At 45.1% G+C, this 20292-nt stretch overlaps 1 protein-coding gene across 1 annotated transcript; it reads right to left on the minus strand.

The window, feature by feature from the left end:
• Nucleotides 1-2528: 2528 nt before the first annotated feature.
• mkrn2os.2 (MKRN2 opposite strand, tandem duplicate 2) lies at nucleotides 2529-12419 on the minus strand. Its single transcript, XM_060910183.1, has 5 exons — nucleotides 12330-12419; nucleotides 12078-12216; nucleotides 11951-12000; nucleotides 2947-3109; nucleotides 2529-2781 (listed from the first exon to the last, which is right to left on the minus strand). The coding sequence occupies exons 1-5, from the start codon at nucleotides 12388-12390 to the stop codon at nucleotides 2529-2531; spliced, it is 666 nt and encodes a 221-aa protein (XP_060766166.1). The 5' UTR covers nucleotides 12391-12419.
• Between the last annotated feature and the right edge of the window lie 7873 nt (nucleotides 12420-20292).

Raw genomic sequence — 20292 nt, forward strand, 5'->3', positions numbered from 1 at the left:
GAGGAGTCCCACAGTGACTGGAGCAGCCCGGTGGTCTTGGTTCCCAAGGCTGACGGGTCGGTCCGGTTCTGTGTGGACTATAGAAAAGTCAACGCGATGTCTAAATTTGATGCGTACCCAATGCCTCGTATTGACGACTTGCTGGATCGACTAGGCACGGCTCGCTTTTATTCGACACTGGATTTGACAAAGGGATATTGGCAGATCCCCTTGACTCCACTATCCCGAGAAAAAAATGGCCTTTTCCACACCGTTTGGCTTACACCAATTTGTCACACTTCCTTTTGGGCTGTTTGGGGTGCCCGCTACGTTCCAGCGGCTTATGGACAGGGTCCTCCGCCCCCATGCCACCTATGCGGCCGCATACTTAGACGACATTATAATCTATAGTAATGACTGGCCGCGGCATCTGCAACACCTGAGGGCCGTCCTTTGGTCACTGAGGCAAGCGGGTCTCACAGCCAACCCAAAGAAGTGTGCGATTGGGCGGGTGGAAGTACGGTATCTGGGCTTCCACTTGGGCAATGGGCAGATGTGTCCCCAAATTAATAAGACAGCAGCGATTGCGGCCTGCCCGAGGCCCAAGACCAAAAAGGGGGTGAGACAGTTCCTGGGGCTGGCTGGCTACTATCATAGGTTTATACCTAATTATTCGGAGGTCACCAGCCCGCTGACTGATCTCACTAAAAAGGGGGCACCAGATCCAGTCCAGTGGACGGTGTAATGCCAGCGGGCTTTCTCGGAGGTGAAGGCTGCACTGTGTGTGGGGCCACTGTTACACTCCCCTGACTTTTCTCTCCCCTTTATGTTGTAGATGGACGCGTCGGACAGAGGGCTGGGGGCCGTTCTGTCCCAGGAGGTGGAGGGGGAGGATCGCCCAGTGCTGTACATCAGCAGAAAGCTGTCAGTGTGAGGGACGCTACAACATGATAGAGAAGGAGTGCCTAGCCATCAAGTGGGCGGTCCTCGCCCTCCGCTACTACCTGCTGGGACGCCCTTTCACCCTCTGTTCGGACCACGCACCCCTCCAGTGGCTCCACCTTATGAAGGATGCCAATGCATGGATCACCCATTGGTATCTGGCACTCCAGCCCTTTAACTTCAAGGTGGTCCACAGGCCGGGGGCGCAGATGGTCGTGGCGGACTTCCTCTCCCGTCGGGGGGTCGGTTGCAGGCCGGACAGCTGCCCGGCCTGAGTTGGGCGGTGGGGGTATGTGGCAGCGGGGGTGTGGTCAAGCGTCGGTCTGTGACCGGAGGGCGGAGTCAGGGAAGGTAAGTGGCAGAATCACTGCACCTGATGTCAGTTAACCTGTGTTTGTGTGTCTTCCCCAGTGACCACGCCCTATATAAGGAGAGAGAGAGAGAGAGCAGAGGAAGGGAGCTCTCTCCCCAACCAGACGACTGATGTGTGTGTGTGTGTCTGTGTGGCTGGGAGATTGCAGTAGCACTGAAAAGTGTAAAAATACTGAGTTTTGAAAACTCAATTCTGGCCTGCCATACTTCTGTGCTCCACCCACCCGCTCAAATTTTTTTTTTACAGATGAATTGTTTCATGCTTAGTTTTAATACATCATCTAGATATTAACAGTGCACTAGATCTCAGAATTTCGCTATCTGCAATAAAAGTAGGCAATGTGTGCCATTTCAGACACAAGCAGTGTCCATGGCACAGTGTTGCCTGGTGGTGTCGCGGTGGCTATGCAGGCAGTTTGGGACGTATGCTCATGTGCCTTGTGGTGGGACTGTAGGCAGGTATACCACTGAAATTACATCCTGACCCTCTTTTGGTGGATTTTTTTTTTTTTTTGCGCAATTGTAAAGCGACCTTGGGTGTGAGAAAGGCGGTATATAAGTTGAACTTTATTAATATAAGAACAAGTGTTTTAATAACCTCATAACTCTGCGTTCACACTATGCAAAAATTGACCATTCAGTTTCATTTAAGTGTATGATATGAAGCCATTACTCCAAAAGCAGCAGCAGTCTTATGTAACATGTGGCAGTAAAGCCACGAATCCCAACGACTGCTTGGGGATGACTGATTCTCACAACTTCAGTTCTTGTATTTATCACAAAAATGCAAGAAGTCTTCCAGTTGTGGTTTTGTCTTGTTTTATTGCAATATTAATATTCATATTAACTTATACTGTTGACTTTTTATTGTCTCTTTTGTGGACGGAATGCATCCATAAACGCCAACGGTATCAGTTTCTGTTGCTCATTAGTGTGATTGATTGTATGGCTAGTGCCAGTGTTGAATAATCAAGAAAAGAAGAGAAAATACAAGTTCTTGCACAAATATGACTAGTTTCAGACAATAATACATAGGGAGGCAAGACTGTTTATTAAAGCCCAATTTTAATGCAAGATCCAAGAGTAGATTTCTGACATGAATCTTTTAGCATACTTATTCTTAGTATCCAAAGTCAGATCCAATATCATTCTGCCACCGAGTCATAGTTTTAACTTATCAAGCTGCATAATTTTTTTTTTTTCAGAAGAATTTATCCAACATGTACAAATACAAATTAAGACTTGCTTTTCCCAGCTTCATCATTCTGTTTTTCCTGTGAGTCTCTCTTTGGACTGTCCATGATATAGAAGTGGTTCTGGGAAATCTCCCGACACAGCATGGTGTACTTGGATGCCCTTTTGATGCGCGGCAAAATGAAAGTCTGTGTAAACTCCTCTTTGCTGAGCGCTCGCTTGGACTGCATGGCCAACACACAGTTTATAAACATCAGCGTGTAGCTGTAGCAATTGTGGTTCTCCTCATTAAAGCTGAAATGGAAAAAAAGCCTCAATAAACCAGAGCAGAGAGACAGAAGTAAGAAAAATATCTCCAGTATGAGTATTGATACACTTGCAAAAGAAGTTCAGTCTGTAAGAATCCTCCTCAGTTCTATCAGCTTTATGTATCCAAATAAATCAAATGCCTACCTTTGCCAGAATGGATCCCACATCTGGGCTGAGGAGAATTTCTCCAGGTACTGATCCCACTGACTGATGAGGTTGTACATGTCCGGCTGAACTAGCATGATGCTGATGCAGTGTTCCCAGCCCTCATGGTCTCTCCGCACGCCGGATTTAGTGTAGTTATACACAACTCCTTCACAACAACAAAGAGAAGAAAGAATGTTACACACTTCCATTTCATTTCTGGTGTTCCTGAAGTACATCAGTTCTTCTCACTTTAAGGAACAGTTCATGCAAAATTGAAAATGTAATCAATAACCAACAAGAAGACAGTCATCTATATCCCCCGCCCTACAGTGTATACCAAGTTTCAAGATATTGTCACATTTTTCAAGTTCTGCTGCAGGAAACCAACCCTACCTCTTTACACTAACCTCAGCAGCCCATAGCATAAACCCACCAGACCTTTGGTCCAGGTGAGCTAAAAATTAAAATCTCTCACATTTTCTTTGTATCAAAAAGCATATATACATTACTTAATCAACACATATACCAACTTTCAAGACTATACCACTCATAGTTTTCAAGTTCTGCTCCGGAAACAAAACCTACCCTGAAGACTAACCTGAGAGACTAAGTCTGAAATTGTTTCCATGGAAACATGAAAAATTTAAATTTCTCAAATTTCTTAGTATGAAAAGGCACATCTACATCATCTTGTTAACATGTATGCCAAGTTTCAAATCCGTATCATGAATAGTTTTCGATATATGCTTTGGAAACGAACATTGCTCTTAGAAACTACAGGTAAGTCAAAATCTATTTATGTAAAAATTTGAAAAATACTTTTTTTTTTTCAAAAATCCAAAATAGCAAAAGGCATCAGTTCACATGTTGCTTGATATGTATACAAAGTTTCATGAAGATATCTTCAGTAGTTTTAAAGATGACACACGGATGGGCGGACCGACCCACCCACCCGTTTCTATATCCCCCGCCAAACTTTGTTTGGGCGGGGGATAAAAACATTTTTGGTGCTTCATTTGTTTTGGACTACAGATATGAAGTAGCTAGCAAGTAAGAATGCATATAGACTAACTCTGAGCAAATTACAAGGGTAAATCATTACACATTCTCTTCACACAACATGAAATGGCCAAATAAGTCTGTATTAAAACAATTCATACCACAGCGCTGGTGAATTCTTGATTCTGATTGGTCTGAAAGTGTTGAATGATGTTCTGTAACAGTACAATGTGCAATCAGCTCTGATAGTTATCATTTCTACAGTAACAGCTCACTTGTACAGCGGACAATGCAAGTCTCAATCAATGGAAGTGTCTTGTTATTCAGCAGAGAATCTATAATATTTGATATGATGAATATTTCTGTAAGGAGACATTTGTGGAATAGTGACAGAAGGAGTCTCGAGTGTCAGCCTTCTGTAACAGTCAGGAATGTCTTTAGTCGGTACGTAACAATTCACTCGATTCATGATTACATTCGATTCACAATATTGGGTTCCTGATTTGATTTTCCCACAATATTTAAAAAAAAAAAGTTAAATGAAAATTTTATTACAAAAAAACCCCAAAACATTTATTTTCCTATTCTTTATCAACTTAAAGCTAGATGGCCTTTCGATTTCATAAAATCAGTGAAATTTAGTTCCCTCTGAAATTTGGTCATTCTGATACAGGTAGTCGTCGATTTACGACTGCGTTTGGTTACAACTGACCGGTCGTAAACCGATCTGGTCGTAAGTCGGCCTATGTTAAATGAACATAAGTATATTGTGATGTGTAATGATATTGTAATCATCTTAAAGTCTTATTTTATCAACATTTTCTTATTTCATTACCTTGGCTCATTATTTAGTTTAAGTCAAACACTGCATACTACACTGCGTACAGTACAATTCGTTTAATATGTGCAAAACAAAAAATATGAAATACAGGTGTGTAAAATAGAAAACATTTTAGTTTGAAACATACCAAAATACAAATGTAAAACACAGCAAAATACAAAATTTAGTGACCGTTGGCATCACTGGTGCTTGGCTGTGGGTTGTCTACGTCATCATCAGCTGTTGCAGCGCTCGGGCTGGCGGGAGCATTTGCTCGTTTCATAAACCAGGAGCTGGGGCGGAAACTGTATGACGGAGTGCACGAGGGAGCATGATAGAGACTGCACATGTGCCTGGAGCTGGGGCGGAAACTGTTGTACGCGGCGAGAGGCGCTGCCGGGAGCTGGGGCAGAAACTGACGTACGCTCAGCTAGCTTAGCTGGGAAACACTTGCCAGTTATAACCAGACGGTCGTAAAGTCGATCGGTCATAAGTCACACAGGTCGTAAGTCGACGACTACTTGTATATGTTTATTTCTGTAATATCTCACAAAATATCAGGCCATTACTGCCATCTACAGGTTTACCTTGACTGTGCACTGGCAGTTCCATCATTCTGTCGCTAAACGAACAGTTGATCACACCGAGGTGCTCACTGACCGCTGATATTTATTAGTTTGGTCCTGCGTTTCCTTTCCTTCGCAACATAACATCTTTTCTTCTCACTTTCCGTTACTGTAGTCGGTCTTTCACATTTCATTTGCACACTCACGTCCTCCATTTTTCTCTCATTTCAAATTTATATCCCACAATGCCTTGCGCAAACGGGGAAAGCCCACCATGTCATGCATGACGTAGTATCTTGAATTGGGTCATGGTGAAGCAGGAAAAAATAGCAGAGAATTTAGGGCCACTTGGCTCTAAATTCATTAATTGTTCTATTTTTAAAAATAAATAAATAAAATTGGAAGTCTGTGATTCGAATTCAGTAGCTTTCGGTCCACTAAACAAAAATAATTGGGTGTCAGGGAAAATTCTTTTTATGACCTTCACTTGAAAAATCTGAAAGGCAGTCTTGCTTTAAATATTCCTTTTGTTAAAATGTTTTTTTTTTTAGTTTCTTAATAATCAACAATAATCATTTACCCACATTTGTAAAGGTTGAAGTAAAATATAGCAGCCTATTAACTAAATTATTCCTTTTATTAAAAATGAAAAAAATAGGCTTTTTCTTAAAAAATCTTTATGAACATTTGTAACAAACTTTAAGAACATTTGTCAGGATTAAATAGAAAACTACCCTCCTTTTCTTCTCTTTCCTTTAGCTTACGGCAGCCTGCAAAAAGATAACTCCAATTTCTTGTTGAATCTATTTGTACAGTCAATCACACAACAGCTTTTATCCAATTTAAATGTTGGTTGGGGGGGTTGTTTGTTTGTTTTTTGTGTTTTCATGGCATTAGTGCTCTGTTACTTCAGCCTCGGGTGAAGTCACGTGCATTCCTGATATCGTATGTTACTGGACACTCTGCTGTCTAAACACCACAATCACAGCGAGGAAAAACGAAGAGATTACACAGTCTAATAATAATAATCACTATTCATTTTTTATTTCATCGATTTGACTCATAAATTTGTATCGTGGCTTATCGTCACATGATATATCATTACATGCCTAGTCTTTAGGACAGAGGACTTTACATTTTTTTTGTCTTAACTGTGAGAGAGGAAAAAAGACGTTATAGCTACTATAATGTAAATGACAACAGAAACTAACTGGATCATTAATAAATTAGAAATGGCAATCGAAAAATTGCTATGGTGTAATAGGAATACAACATTTTGGGATGTGCTGTTATTGAAGAGTAATCAACTTGGGGTGGTAACAGTAACTCCACTGTATGACAGGCTGCATTGCAACACTAGAGGATTGATTATTTTCCTGCAACAGCATGCTCTAGTGTGTTTTATTCCTTAGATACAAATTAAATTAGAACTAAACTTGTTACACAAACCATGTAGGCTTATAGAATTCCACTTTACAGCGTGGACCAGGGCAGAGTGGCACCAAACTCTTCTGAGAAAGAAAGTGATTCTGGCTTCAAAAGTGTTTTGAGCTGCAATGTTCAACTGTCTATTTTTATAGATACATCAGAAAACACGTGAACAAGTCTGTTTAAAACTTGACTCCATGGTAGGTGAGTGTGTGACAACTGAGACATGTGGATTGTAAGATGATAAATAGAAGTGTACAGCCTCCAGATTATCACTTATTAACAGTAAATTAATGAATATATGAATTGACTTGCCTACTTCAAAGGTTTTTTCCTCCTCATATCTTGTTTGTATCAGGGTTAATAATAAATGAATACATATATTAAGATGTTGTAAAATGTCCTGCTTATTACACAACCAGGAACAAAATCTTAAATAAGATCCTAAGCTGTGCCTTTTACGGTGCAAACTCATCGGAGTGGGAATCAAAAACTTTCCACTAAGTAAACCTTTAGTTTCCTGAAAAAGTGAACATAATTTACATTTAAAATACATTAAGGGAACAGAAACAGAAAGGTTCCTGGACAGGTTGGAAAGCTAGAAAGAGTTTTGAGCTCTACTTGCACATTTGGTTTTATTTATTTGTTTGTTTGTTTGTTTGTTTTTGTGCTTCTTCTCCTTAGAAATACTTAGTTATTCCACAAAATCGAGTCGTATCTGAGCTGATAGCCAACGAGGCACGTAGCACCGAGTCGGCTATAAGCCACGTACGACATGATTGAGTGGAATAACTGTTTTATTCTATCCACATTCACTGGATTTTCAGAAACAGAGCATTTTTATTTTTGCAAATTCAATAAATAAAAACTTTACACAAAACGTCTGACAAAATCATTTCCGCATAGAATGTAAACAAATTGGCAAAATGACAGTAGCAATTTGTGAAAAATGCTATAATAATAATAATAATAATAATAATAATTCTTGAAAAATAAAAAAAAGTATGTTCTTACCATGAAATATTTTATTCTATATTTTGTTGCTTTTTTTGTATTTTGGGGGGTTTTGTTTTCAAGTAGAGTTTTTATTTTGTCCTCGGTTGGTTCAGCAACACATTTTGTTTTTCTCTACTCACGGTATATGAGCTGATATCCTAGTAGTAGAGTAGCCAATCAGAGCATGCGATTGCTCATATCCAGTGAACGTAGATAAAATAAATAGTATTCTATCAGTTATAGAAACACAAATCCTTACTTGTACCGTATATCAAGGCAGCAACTTTCTTAATCTGTTCTATATTACATGAAGCTACCGTACCCTCTTGGTGGTAACCTCAAGCATACAAGTGTTGTACCTTTATCTAGAAATATGCGTGCAGCATACATTTTAAAGCTTTACTTTAAAAGGATGTTATAGTGCAATTATTTACTGCAAATCATTTTAACAGTACAAAATTTCTACATTTCCACGTCTATTCAAACAGATAATACATGAAGTAATTGAACCGCTTCTAAAAGTAATAAATTCTTCTCTTAGGACTGGCTATGTACCCAAATCCTTTAAACTAGCAGTTATCAAACCCCTGATTAAAAAAACCTGACCTTGATCCCTGTCAGCTGTCCAATTATCGGCCAATATCAAACCTCCCCTTTATCTCCGAGATCCTTGAAAAAGCTGTGGCACAGCAGTTATGCTCATATTTACATAGGAATAACATCCATGAAATGTATCACTCAGGATTTAGACCTCATCACAGCACAGAGACAGCTTTGGTTAAAGGGATAGTTCGGGATTTTTGACATGAATCTGTATGGCATCCTCATCAATAGTGTCGTGCAAACACACTGACCTTACCCCCAACAGCATCCTGTGAGTCCAGTTCTTGTCCAGTTTTGGTCCAGACGAAAGTAGTCCGGCAAGTTTGTTGGGGTCACGAAAGTAAAACGTTTTTCGTCTCAAAACAGTATGTGTTCAAAAGAGTGATATATTTGCATCACAAAACCGTTGTCAAATAAAAAGTCAGACCTCGAAATCGCTTGGCACTATTTTCTCTCCCTTCTTATCACTGCGCGCTGCCGCCAGGTGACAGCCACGGCTGTTTCATTCATTGTTTACTAGTGATGGGAATTTCGGCTCTTTTGGCTCTTCTTACTATAAGGAGCCGGCTCTTTCGGAAGATTTTTTATAATTATTTCTCATGACTTGTACATTCACATCGAGTACACATATCAATGCAAATTAACATGAAGGGATTTACTAGACCAATTTATATCTGGAACTATTTTCAGCCATAGCACAGGCAAAGCACCGCTGCAGGCGCAAAGACACCGCGCAGCGCCTGAAAACCCGTTTTCAGGCGCTGCGCGGTGTCTTTGCGCCTTCCTTTTCCTACCTATTCCTTTAATTGCTGCAATTAACTAGTTAATTCTGATTCTATTTCTCCTCTCAGTTATAATCTGTCCTGCTTTTGAAAAGATCCTCTCTGGAGGGACAGATGCTGCCACTATACACATCCTCCGTGCCGTCACGTGTGTAAGCCGTGGATAGAGTGCAGCCTTGGTCTCCCACCAGCTTAGTGGGTCTGCGTTTCGCTGTCACCTGGCGGCAGCGCGCAGTGATAAGAAGGGAGAGAAAATAGTGCCAAGCGATTTCGAGGTCTGACTTTTTATTTGACAACGGTTTTGTGATGCAAATATATCACTCTTTTGAACACATACTGTTTTGAGACGAAAAACGTTTTACTTTCGTGACCCCAACAAACTTGCCGGACTACTTTCGTCTGGACCAAAACTGGACAAGAACTGGGCTCACAGGATGCTGTCAGGGGTAAGCCAGTGTGTTTGCATGACACTATTGATGGGGATGCCATACAGATTCATGTCAAAAATCCCGAACTATCCCTTTAAAGTAGTAAACGACCTACTGTTGGCGTCTGATCAGGGCTGTGTCTCGTTGCTTGACCTTAGTGCAGCATTTGATACCACTGATCATTCCATTCTCCTGGATAGACTAGAAAATGTTGTGGGAGTTAAGGGAACGGCCCTCTCCTGGCTCAGGTCTTATTTAACTGATCGCTATCAGTATGTTGATGTAAATGGTGATTTTTCGAGACATACTGAGGCAAAGTTTGGTGTTCCACAAGGTTCTGTCTTGAGTCCGCTGCTTTTTTTCTTTATATATGTTACCTCTGGGTGATATTATTTGTAAACATTGTATTAGTTTCCACTGTTATGCTGATGACACACAGTTGTATGTTTCTGCAAAACCTGATGAGAGACACCGCTTAATAGAATTGAGGAATGTGTAAGGGACATTAGACACTAGATGTGTATTAACTTCCTTCTGCTTAACTCTGACAAGACTGAAGTACTTGTACTAGGACCACATGCAGCTAGAAGTAAGTTTTCTGATTACACAGTAACTCTGGATGGCCTTTCTGTTTCTTCACGTGCAGCAGTGAAAGACCTCGGGGTGATTATTGACCCCAGTCTTTCATTCGAAACTCACATTGATAACATTACCCAGATAGCTTTCTTTCATCTTAGAAATATTGCTAAGATAAGAAATTTAATGTCACTACATGACACGGAAAAACTAGTTCATGCTTTCGTTACCTCCAGGTTGGATTATTGTAATGCCTTACTGTCTGGATGTTCCAATAAGTGCATAAACAAGCTCCAGTTAGTTCAAAATGCAGCAGCAAGAGTCCTTACTGGAACTAGAAAATATGACCACATCACCCCTGTCTTATCCACACTGCATTGGCTCCCAATCAAATTTCGTACTGATTATAAAATACTACTATTGACCTTTAAATCACTGAATGGTCTCGCACCACAGTACCTGAGTGAACTTCTGGTCCTTTATGACCCGCCACGCCTACTTAGATCAAAAGGTGCATGCTATCTGCTGGTACCTCGTATAGTGAAGGCTACATCAGGGGGCAGAGCCTTTTCTTACAAAGCCCCACAGTTATGGAACAGCCTTCCAAGTAGTGTTCAGGAATCAGACATGGTCTCAGTGTTTAAGTCTAGGCTGAAAACATATCTGTTTAGACAAGCCTTTTGTTAATGGTGTTTATGAGGTAAAGGTGTAGATCTGGAGGGTCCTCAGACATGGAGTGTTTTGGTAAACTGGGATGTATGGATGCTGTCAGTCCCCCACTCGCTTGCTCACTCGAGTTTGTTGACGGTGTAGTGGCTGGCTGCTTTATGTCCCAGGGCTCCCTCATGCCTGTGTTACCTTCTGGCTCTCCCCTTTTAGTTATGCTGTCATAGTTAGTTGCCGGAGTCCCTGCTTGTACTCAGTGCAATATGTATACTGTTCCTACTTATTCAGGTGACATTGGGCATACCTAACCACCTGTGTTTTCTGTCCCTCTAAGTTACATGTCGGTTCTGGGATCGAGATGCTGACCTCTTCTGCTCCTCGGACCTGCCTGATCCATCCTGCTGCCCTGTGTCTGGTTGGAGTCACCGCGTCGCTCCTGTGGAGGACGGCCCCATGTGGACAGTTGAAAGTCACACTTGGAAGACGCTCTGGACTCTTACAGTATTGCTTTTATGGCTGAGGACTACAGTTGACTTGCTAACTTTAGGACTGCAGTTGTCATGAACAATTTTGCACTCAAGTTTCCATCAATGAAGAGTTATAACATCAACGAAACTGACTTCATGTTAAAACTGTTAATGTTATAGTCATGTTGTTGCCCAAATGAGGATGGGTTCCCTTTTGAGTCTGGTTCCTCTCGAGGTTTCTTCCTCATGTCGTCTGAGAGAGTTTTTCCTTGCCACCGTCGCCACAGGCTTGCTCATTGGGGATAGATTAGGGATAAAATTAGCTCATATTTTAAGTCGTTCAAATTCTGTAAAGCTGCTTTGCGACAATGTTTATTGTTAAAAGCGCTATATAAATAAACTTGACTTGACATTTGCAGGTGAAAGAATGTTAGACATTAAAAGCACAAATGGTGAGGCTACCACTCTAGCGACAAGGAAAGATACAGTTTTGTGCCCTTTTTCCTTAACGTTTCTTTCAGATTGGGGTAACATGCAAAGAGCCACAGAATAATCAAAGGTTTTTCATCTTGTACTTATAATTCTATAAACTTTTAGTTAGCAAAGTAACTTTTTTTTTTAATTAAAGAGCTGTAGTTCATGTTTGGTTTAGATGTTATAGCAAATCATGACTCACCATTTGTGTCAGTAATTCCAGTATGCAGATCTGATCCACCATTATATTCTCTGCAAAACAATTTCACATTAGACAGTTTCCATAAATGAGCAAAAAAACACTTTGTAAATTAAGGTCAGTGCTATACCTGAGCGTGTTTTCCTCTGCTGGAGCGATGAGGAAAGCACATGGTGTTTTGTGGCCGTTGGTGAAGGGGTTAGGGATGCTGATGGGCGCCTCCTCCAGCCTTCTCCCACTGAAGCTTGTGCCACACTCGGGGCATTCCTCTGGCACAAAGAAACAAAAAATATCTTTGTCACAGTGACTGAATTTGACCACGCTCTTATCCATCGAAGATGCGCATTGGGAGCCTCTAACTGCTCGCTCTGTTCTCTCGCACCTTTCGCTTCATTCTGGCAGCCGGACCACTGCAGACATGGAGGCCAACAGGTGTGTTTCATCAGTCTGACGTCGACTGATCATTTGTAATGCACCTATCAAGTTGCACCCAACCCTACACCTGTGGAGCAGTGCTGTCTGCACAGCAACCTGTAATGAGCATTTAATGCTCAATTTCCTGCAGGTGAACACAAGCAGAACTTCATGCACCGATTGTTTTTATCACAATACTTTTCTGCCCTCTCTAAACAATATGATGTGTGAATTAGAAGGGGAAACCATGTCTATATATAAACAAGTAAATTTTAAATAGAAAGAAAAGGAAATAAAAGAAAGTGTTGAATATTTTGTGTCTAAAGGTTGTTTCTATAGAGATCACAATCATCTAATGAAATATGCATACAATTACACATTTAAAGAATCCAAAATCTAGTCATTAGATGATATTAGAATTAAAATGTCTATTTCAGCATAAAGCCATTTTCAAAGGAAAGACTTACAGAACAGTTTGTTGGAATAATTATATTCATCCACCCATCCATTATCTGTAGCCGCTTATCCTGTTCTACAGGGTCGCAGGCAAGTTGGAGCCTATCCCAGCTGACTATGGGTGAGAGGCGGGGTACACCCTGGACAAGTCGCCAGGTTATCGTAGGGCTGACACACAGAGACAAACAACCATTCACACTCACATTCACACCTACAGTCAATTTAGAGCCACCAATTAGCCTAACGGTATACCACCCTTATCCAAACTTGAGGAAATAACACTTCTGAATTTAGAAGGGAAGGGACATGTATCTAAATATTACAACATATTGATTACATACAGTACAGAATCTACATTAGATAAATTAAATGCTTGGAAAATGGATATACAAGAAGACATCGACGTGGTGGATTGGTATGATGCATGTTTAAAAGCGCAAAAATGGACAATAAATACAAGGTTTAAATTACTTCAGTATACCGTAAATGGTTAATGAGAATGTACATAACTCCTGTCAAGCTTCATCATATGTCTGACAATATACCGGATGTCTGTACTAAATGTTTGGCTGAGAAAGGTACTTTACGTCACTGTCTCTGGGAATGTCCAAAGATCCAAAACTTTTTGAAGGATGTTGTAAAATGCTTATCAGAGATATTTAATACCAAAGTCCCTTTAGATCTCAAACTCTGTGTGCTTGGAATACATCCGAAGGACTTTGTGCAAACCTCGAAACGGACTAAACTTCTGGACTTTGGGCTCCTTCAAGCCAGGAGAACTATTGCATTGTGCTGGAAGAGTATGGACGCTCCATCATCGAGAATGTGGATAAAAAAGCTTTCTGATTGTATTGGACTGGAAAGGCTAACTTACATTGCCAAGGGCAAGCAGAAAGACTTTGTTCAACCCTGGGAACCATATATGAATATCATAAAAAACGGAACTGTAGGCTCTGCCTGAAAAAGTTAATAACAAAGAAATATATATATATATATATATATATATACACACACACACACACACACACTTTTTTTAGCATTTCCTTATAAGATGCTGGTGTAAATTGAATGTCTGTGTATGCGGGTGTATGTGTCTGTATAATGTACGTATTTCTGTATGTGTTATTCTGTATGTGTTCCTGAGGGGATGTTATAAGAGAAAATGACAAACATATATTGTGGAAAAAAAAACAATTAGCCTAACCTGCATGTCTTTGAACTGTGGGGGAAACCAGAGCACCCGGAGGAAACCCACGCAGACACGGGGAGAACATGCAAGCTCCACACAGAAAGACCCTCGCCGGCCGCTGGGCTTGAACCCAGGACCTTCTTGCTGTGAGGCGCCAGTGCTAACCACTACACCAGGAATAATTTTATTCATTGTTTAAATCAAGAAACTTGACTTACTTTAATTTATGGCGGCTTCCAGGCCCGACCGTTGGTGGTGTTCTGCCACAGCAGTCTATCAGCCATAAGCACCCTTCTCTCGCCATTGTCATCAAGTCCAATGTCCCTGCAGAGTGTATGTACAAAGGTTAAGTGTGGACCCCCTCTAGAGTGGTGTCCATAGAGAGCTTCTCAAAGGACTAGCTTGTGTGCTAGATCTTCGTGCCGCGCTATTTATCCTGCCAGTCTCATGCCGTTGTCTGATCTTTTCTGTTGCTCTGGGAAGATCACCATAGACATCTTTGTTAGTGGACCACTCTCACTAACCTTCCCAGCAGGAGAAGGTGATTGTGGTCAGCAGGAGTAATCCTTCCCCATCATGGGCAAGCCTGGCTTTATTTCTGGGGTGTGTGCTCTCCTGGATCCGCCGGGTTTAGTTACTGACAGGACAGTTTTAGTTAAGTCAGCGTAGCAGGGTCACCTCGGGCAGGGTGTGGCTCTTCACCACGCACGGACAATCTTAATCCTGCAGCTGAAGGTGTCTGACACTGCAGGACCCTGAGCCATATTACAGACTCTTGATCCCTAATCCAGTTTAATCAAGAAAATAAATCATTGTTAGTTTCATTATAAAATCTAACATGACCACAACAATTATTAACATTTTTCAGAAATTCCTCTGTAATAGTGCATGTGGCAGCGGGGGCGTGGTCAAGCGCCGGTCTGCGACAGGAGGGCGGAGTCAGGGAAGGTAAGTGGCAGAATCACTACACCTGACGGCAATTAACCTGTGTTTGTGTGTGTCTTCCCAGTGGCCGCGCCCTATTTATGGAAGGAGAGCGGAGAGCAGAGAGACTCTTCGCCGGACGAGACGCTAGCCTGTGTCTCTAGCCTCCGAATTAACGTTGTGTGAACTGAAAAGTTTGACAATAAAAAACCCTATATGAACCTGATCTCTGTCCTGCCGTCCTCTGTGCTCCACCCACGCTTAGCGAACTGCTACAGTGGTGCAGAAACCCGGGAATTCAAAGAGGAGCACCAGCCGATCAGCCCCATGGAGTCCTCCCCGTTCGCCAACCTGGTCCACGCCCTCGCCACGGCCCAGCAAAGCCAGCACCAGGTGCTCGTCACCCTCCGGAAGGAACAAGAGCGGCACTTTGAAGCCCTGGTGCTGGCCCAGCAGGAAGACCACGAGGCGTTCCGACACCTCCTCGCGTCGGCGGGGTCCACCAGCGCTCCGGCCGCGGGCCTGTCTCCCCTCACCGTCACCAAGATGGGTCCGCAGGACGACCCTGAGGCGTTCATCACACTATTCAAACAGGTCACAGAAGCCTCGGGGTGGCCGATGGAGCAGCGCGCGGCGCGCCTCCTCCCCCTCCTAATGGGAGAGGCACAGCTGGCCGTGCTACAGCTCCCTGCCGACCGCCGGCTGGCCTACGCGGACCTCCGCCGTGCCGTCCTCCAGCGCGTGGGGCGCACTCCAGAGCAACAGCGCCAGCGCTTCCGGGCTTGGAGGAAGTCGGCTGGCCGTTCCCGTTTGGCCAGCAGCTCCGAGACGCCTGCTGGCGGTGGTTGAGGGCCGACGACTGCGATGCCGAGGGGATCATCGACCAGGTGGTGCTGGAACAATTCATCGCTCGCTTACCAGCAGGAACCGCGGAGTGGGTCCAGTGCCACCGCCTGGCGTCGCTGGATCAGGCAGTCGAGCTGGCGGAGGATCATTTGGTGGCTGTTCCAGCGGCAGGACAGCAGACGGCGTCTACTCTTCTCTCCTCTTCTCTCTCTCTCTCCCCCTCCTTCTGTGTCCCGTCCTCGCCCCATTCCCCCATCGCGGAGGCGGGGGCCGGCACCACCCCAGCCAGCCCGCCGCACCCGCGGTGCCCTCCCGTTTCTCCCTTCTGTGTCTGTCTCTCCCCCCCCTCAGGTGAGTGAGCCCCAGAACACTGGTGCAGAGGGAAAGCCCGGGACGGTTTGCTGGCGCTGCGGGGAGCCGGGCCACCTTCAACAACAGTGCACGGCAATGGAAGTGGGCGCGGTGGTTCGGATCCCTGATGCACCAGAGGCCGCCCTCGATCGGGCCGGAGCGTATCGCATACCAGTGAATATCCAAGGGGCTACATATCAGGCGTTGGTGGATTCTGGTTGTAATCAGACCTCAATTCACCAAAGCCTGGTGTAAAACGAGGCATTGGGGGGAGCACAGGGGGTGAAGGTGTTGTGTGTGCACGGGGATGTTCACCGCTACCCTTTGGTGTCGGTCCACATTTTTTTCAGAGGGGAAAAAGTTATAGTGAAGGCAGCGGTTAATCCTCGCCTCACCCACTCTTTAATTTTGGGGACTGATTGGCCGGGATTTCGGGATTTGATGACACACTTAGTCAAGAGTGGGTCCTGCCATTTAACGGGGGGAGGTCCCGGTGTCGCTTTGGCGGGAGCAGCTGTCACAGAGCCGTCTACGTCATCTCCACGTCAGAGTGAGGAGCCGCCGGCCCCTCCTCTCTCTATTGGGGAATCCCTCGCCGATTTCCCATTGAAGCAGTCGCGAGACGAGACTCTGCGACATGCGTTTGACCAAATGAGAGTAATCGATGGTCAAACGCTCCAGCCGAACGCCACCCCGTCCTTCCCCTACTTTGTGATTATGAAGGATAGGTTATACCGAGTGATGCAGGACACTCAGACTAAAGAACGAGTCACGCAACTTTTAATTCCAAAGAGCCGCCAGGAATTGGTATTCCAGGCGGCTCATTTTAATCCCATGGCTGGACACTTAGGGTAGGATAAGACACTAGCCCGAATAATGGCCCGATTCGATTGGCCGGGGATTCGCGGCGATGTTCGTAGGTGGTGTATGGCATGCCGCGAATGCCAGTTAGTAAATCCGGTGGCCATTCCAAAAGCGCCTTTGCGCCCCCTCCCATTAATCGAGACCCCATTTGAGAGAATTGGGATGGATCTCGTCGGGCCATTAGATCGGTCAGCACGAGGGTACCGCTTTATATTAGTTCTGGTGGACTATGCAACGCGATACCCGGAAGCAGTGCCTCTGCGCAATATCTCAGCACACAGTATTGCGGAGGCACTCTTCCACGTTATCTCCCGAGTTGGAATCCCGAAAGAGATTCTGACTGATCAAGGCACCACATTTATGTCATGGACACTGCGCGAACTGTATGGGTTATTGGGGATTAAGCTGATCCGCACCAGCGTGTATCACCCACAAATGGACGGTTTAGTGGAACGGTTCAATCGCACCCTCAAAAATATCATTAAAAAATTCGTAAGTGAGGACGCATGTAATTGGGATCAGTGGCTCGAGCCCTTGTTGTTCTCAGTGCGAGAGGTCCCCCAAGCCTCCACGGGGTTCTCCCCGTTCGAATTATTATATAGGCGTAAGCCGCGCGGCATCCTGGATGTGCTGCGGGAAAATTGGGAGGAGGGACCTTCACGAAGTAAGAATGAAATTCAGTACGTTATGGACCTGTGCGCAAAACTCCACACGCTCACCCACCTAACCCAGGAGAATTTGCGGCAGGCCCAAGAACGGCAAGCCCGCCTGTACAACAAGGGTACGCGCCTTAGGGAGTTCACACCGGGAGATAAAGTACTCGTACTGTTGCCCACATCGAGCTCCAAATTGATCGCCAAGTGGCAAGGGCCCTTTGAGGTCACACGGCGAGTCGGGGACGTCGACTATGAGGTGAGGCGAATGGACAGGGGTGGGGCACTACAAATTTACCACCTCAACCTGCTTAAACTCTGGAATGAGGAGGTCCCCGTGGCGTTGGTGGTTCCGGAGAAGGCGGAGCTGGGACCGAAGGTTCAAAAGAGGGCATTGGCATCGCGCACCCCTGTGGAGACCACCTCTCCCCAACCCAACTCATGGAGGTCGCCCAGTTGCAGACTGAGTTTTCGGATGTGTTCTCGCCCCTGCCTGGTCGCACTAACCTCATAGAGCACCACATAGAGATGCCCCCGGGGGGTAGTAGTGCGTAGCCGCCCTTACAGGCTACCCGAACACAAAAAAAGGTGGTTCGGGAAGAACTTGAGACCATGCTCGAAATGGGCATCGTCGAGGAGTCCCACAGTGACTGGAGCAGCCCGGTGGTCTTGGTACCCAAAGCCAACGGGTCAGTCCGGTTCTGTGTGGACTATAGAAAAGTCAACGCGGTGTCTAAATTCGATGCGTACCCGATGCCTCATATTGATGAGTTGCTCGATCGACTCGGCACTGCTCGCTTTTATTCGACGCTGGATTTGACAAAGGGATACTGGCAGATCCCCTTGACTCCACTATCCCGAGAAAAAATGGCCTTTTCCACACCGTTTGGTTTACACCAATTCGTCACCCTTCCGTTTGGGCTGTTTAGGGCGCCCGCTACGTTTCAGCGGCTGATGGACAGAGTCCTCCGCCCTCACGCCACTTATGCGGCCGCCTATCTGGATGATATCATCATCTATAGTAATGACTGGCAGAGGCACCTCGAACATCTGAGGGCTGTCCTTAGGTCGCTGAGACGAGCGGGACTCACAGCCAACCCAAAGAATTGTGGGATTGGGCAGGTGGAAGTACGGTATCTGGGCTTCCACTTGGGCAACGGGCAGGTGCGTCCCCAAATTAATAAGACGGCAGCGACTGCGGCCTGCACGAGGCCCAAGATCAAAAAGGGGGTGAGACAGTTCCTGGGGCTGGCTAGCTATTACCGTAGGTTTATACCTAATTATTCGGATGTCACCAGCCCGCTGACTGATCTCACTAAAAAGGGGGCACCAGATCCAGTCCAGTGGACGGAGCAATGCCAGCGGGCTTTTTCTGAAGTGAAGGCTGCACTGTGTGGGGGGCCACTTTTACACTCCCCTGACTTTTCTCTCCCCTTTGTGTTGCAGACCGATGCGTCGGACAGAGGGCTGGGGGCGGTTTTGTCCCAGGAGGTGGAGGGGAAGGACCACCCCATCCTGTACATTCGCAGGAAGCTGTCAGTGCGTGAGGGGCGCTACAGCATGATCGAGAAAGAGTGTCTGGCGATCAAGTGGGCGGTCCTTGCCCTCCGTTACTACCTGCTGGGGCACCCTTTCACCCTCTGTTCGGATCACGCGCCCCTCCAGTGGCTCCACTGCATGAAAGATGCCAACGCGCGGATCACCCGTTGGTATCTGGCACTCCAACCCTTCAATTTCAAGGTGGTCCACAGGCCGCGGGCGCAGATGGTCGTGGCGGACTTCCTCTCCCGTCAAGGGGGGGGGGGGGGAGTCGGCTGCAGGCCGGACGGCCGCCTGGCCTGAGTCGGGCGGTGGGGGTATGTGGCAGCGGGGGCGTGGTCAAGCGCTGGTCTGTGACAGGAGGGCGGAGTCAGGGAAGGTAAGTGGCAGAATCACTACACCTGATGGCAATTAACCTGTGTTTGTGTGTGTCTTCCCAGTGACCGCGCCCTATTTAGGGAAGGAGAGTGGAGAGCAGAGAGACTCTTTGCCGGACGAGACGCTAGCCTGTGTCTCTAGCCTCCGAATTAACATTATGTGAACTGAAAAGTTTGACAATAAAAAACCCTATACGAACCTGATCTCTGTCCTGCTGTCCTCTGTGCTCCACCCACGCTTAGCGAACCGCTACAGTGCATTTTATCAGGTGGCAGAAATGGTGACAATTACAGAGAGACCTTTTAAAAACAATGACTGGCAATAGCAAACAAATCCAAATCACTAGGCAAAGATCACAAACAGAGACCAAGCAGTGGGTCAGGCAATGTACAAACAGGGTATCAAAGGTCAAGGCAAAAATCCAGAAACAAGCAAACACTCAAGGGTTAAAATCAGAAACGTCCATAACTGCTTATCCTGTGCAGGGTCATGGGCAAGCTGGAGCCTATCCCGGCTGACTATGGGCGAGAAGTAGGGTACACCCTGGACAAGTCACCAAATCATTGCAGGGCTGGCACATACAGACAATTCACAACAATTCACATTCACACCTACGGTCAATTTAGAGCAACCAGTTAGCCTAACCTGCATATCTTTGGACTGTGGGGGAAACTGGAGCACCCAGAGGAAACCCACGCAGACGCAGGGAGAACATGGACTACATAGATCCT

Source organism: Neoarius graeffei, chromosome 26, assembly GCF_027579695.1.
Source record: "Neoarius graeffei isolate fNeoGra1 chromosome 26, fNeoGra1.pri, whole genome shotgun sequence".
Classification (NCBI taxonomy): Eukaryota; Metazoa; Chordata; class Actinopteri; order Siluriformes; family Ariidae; genus Neoarius; species Neoarius graeffei.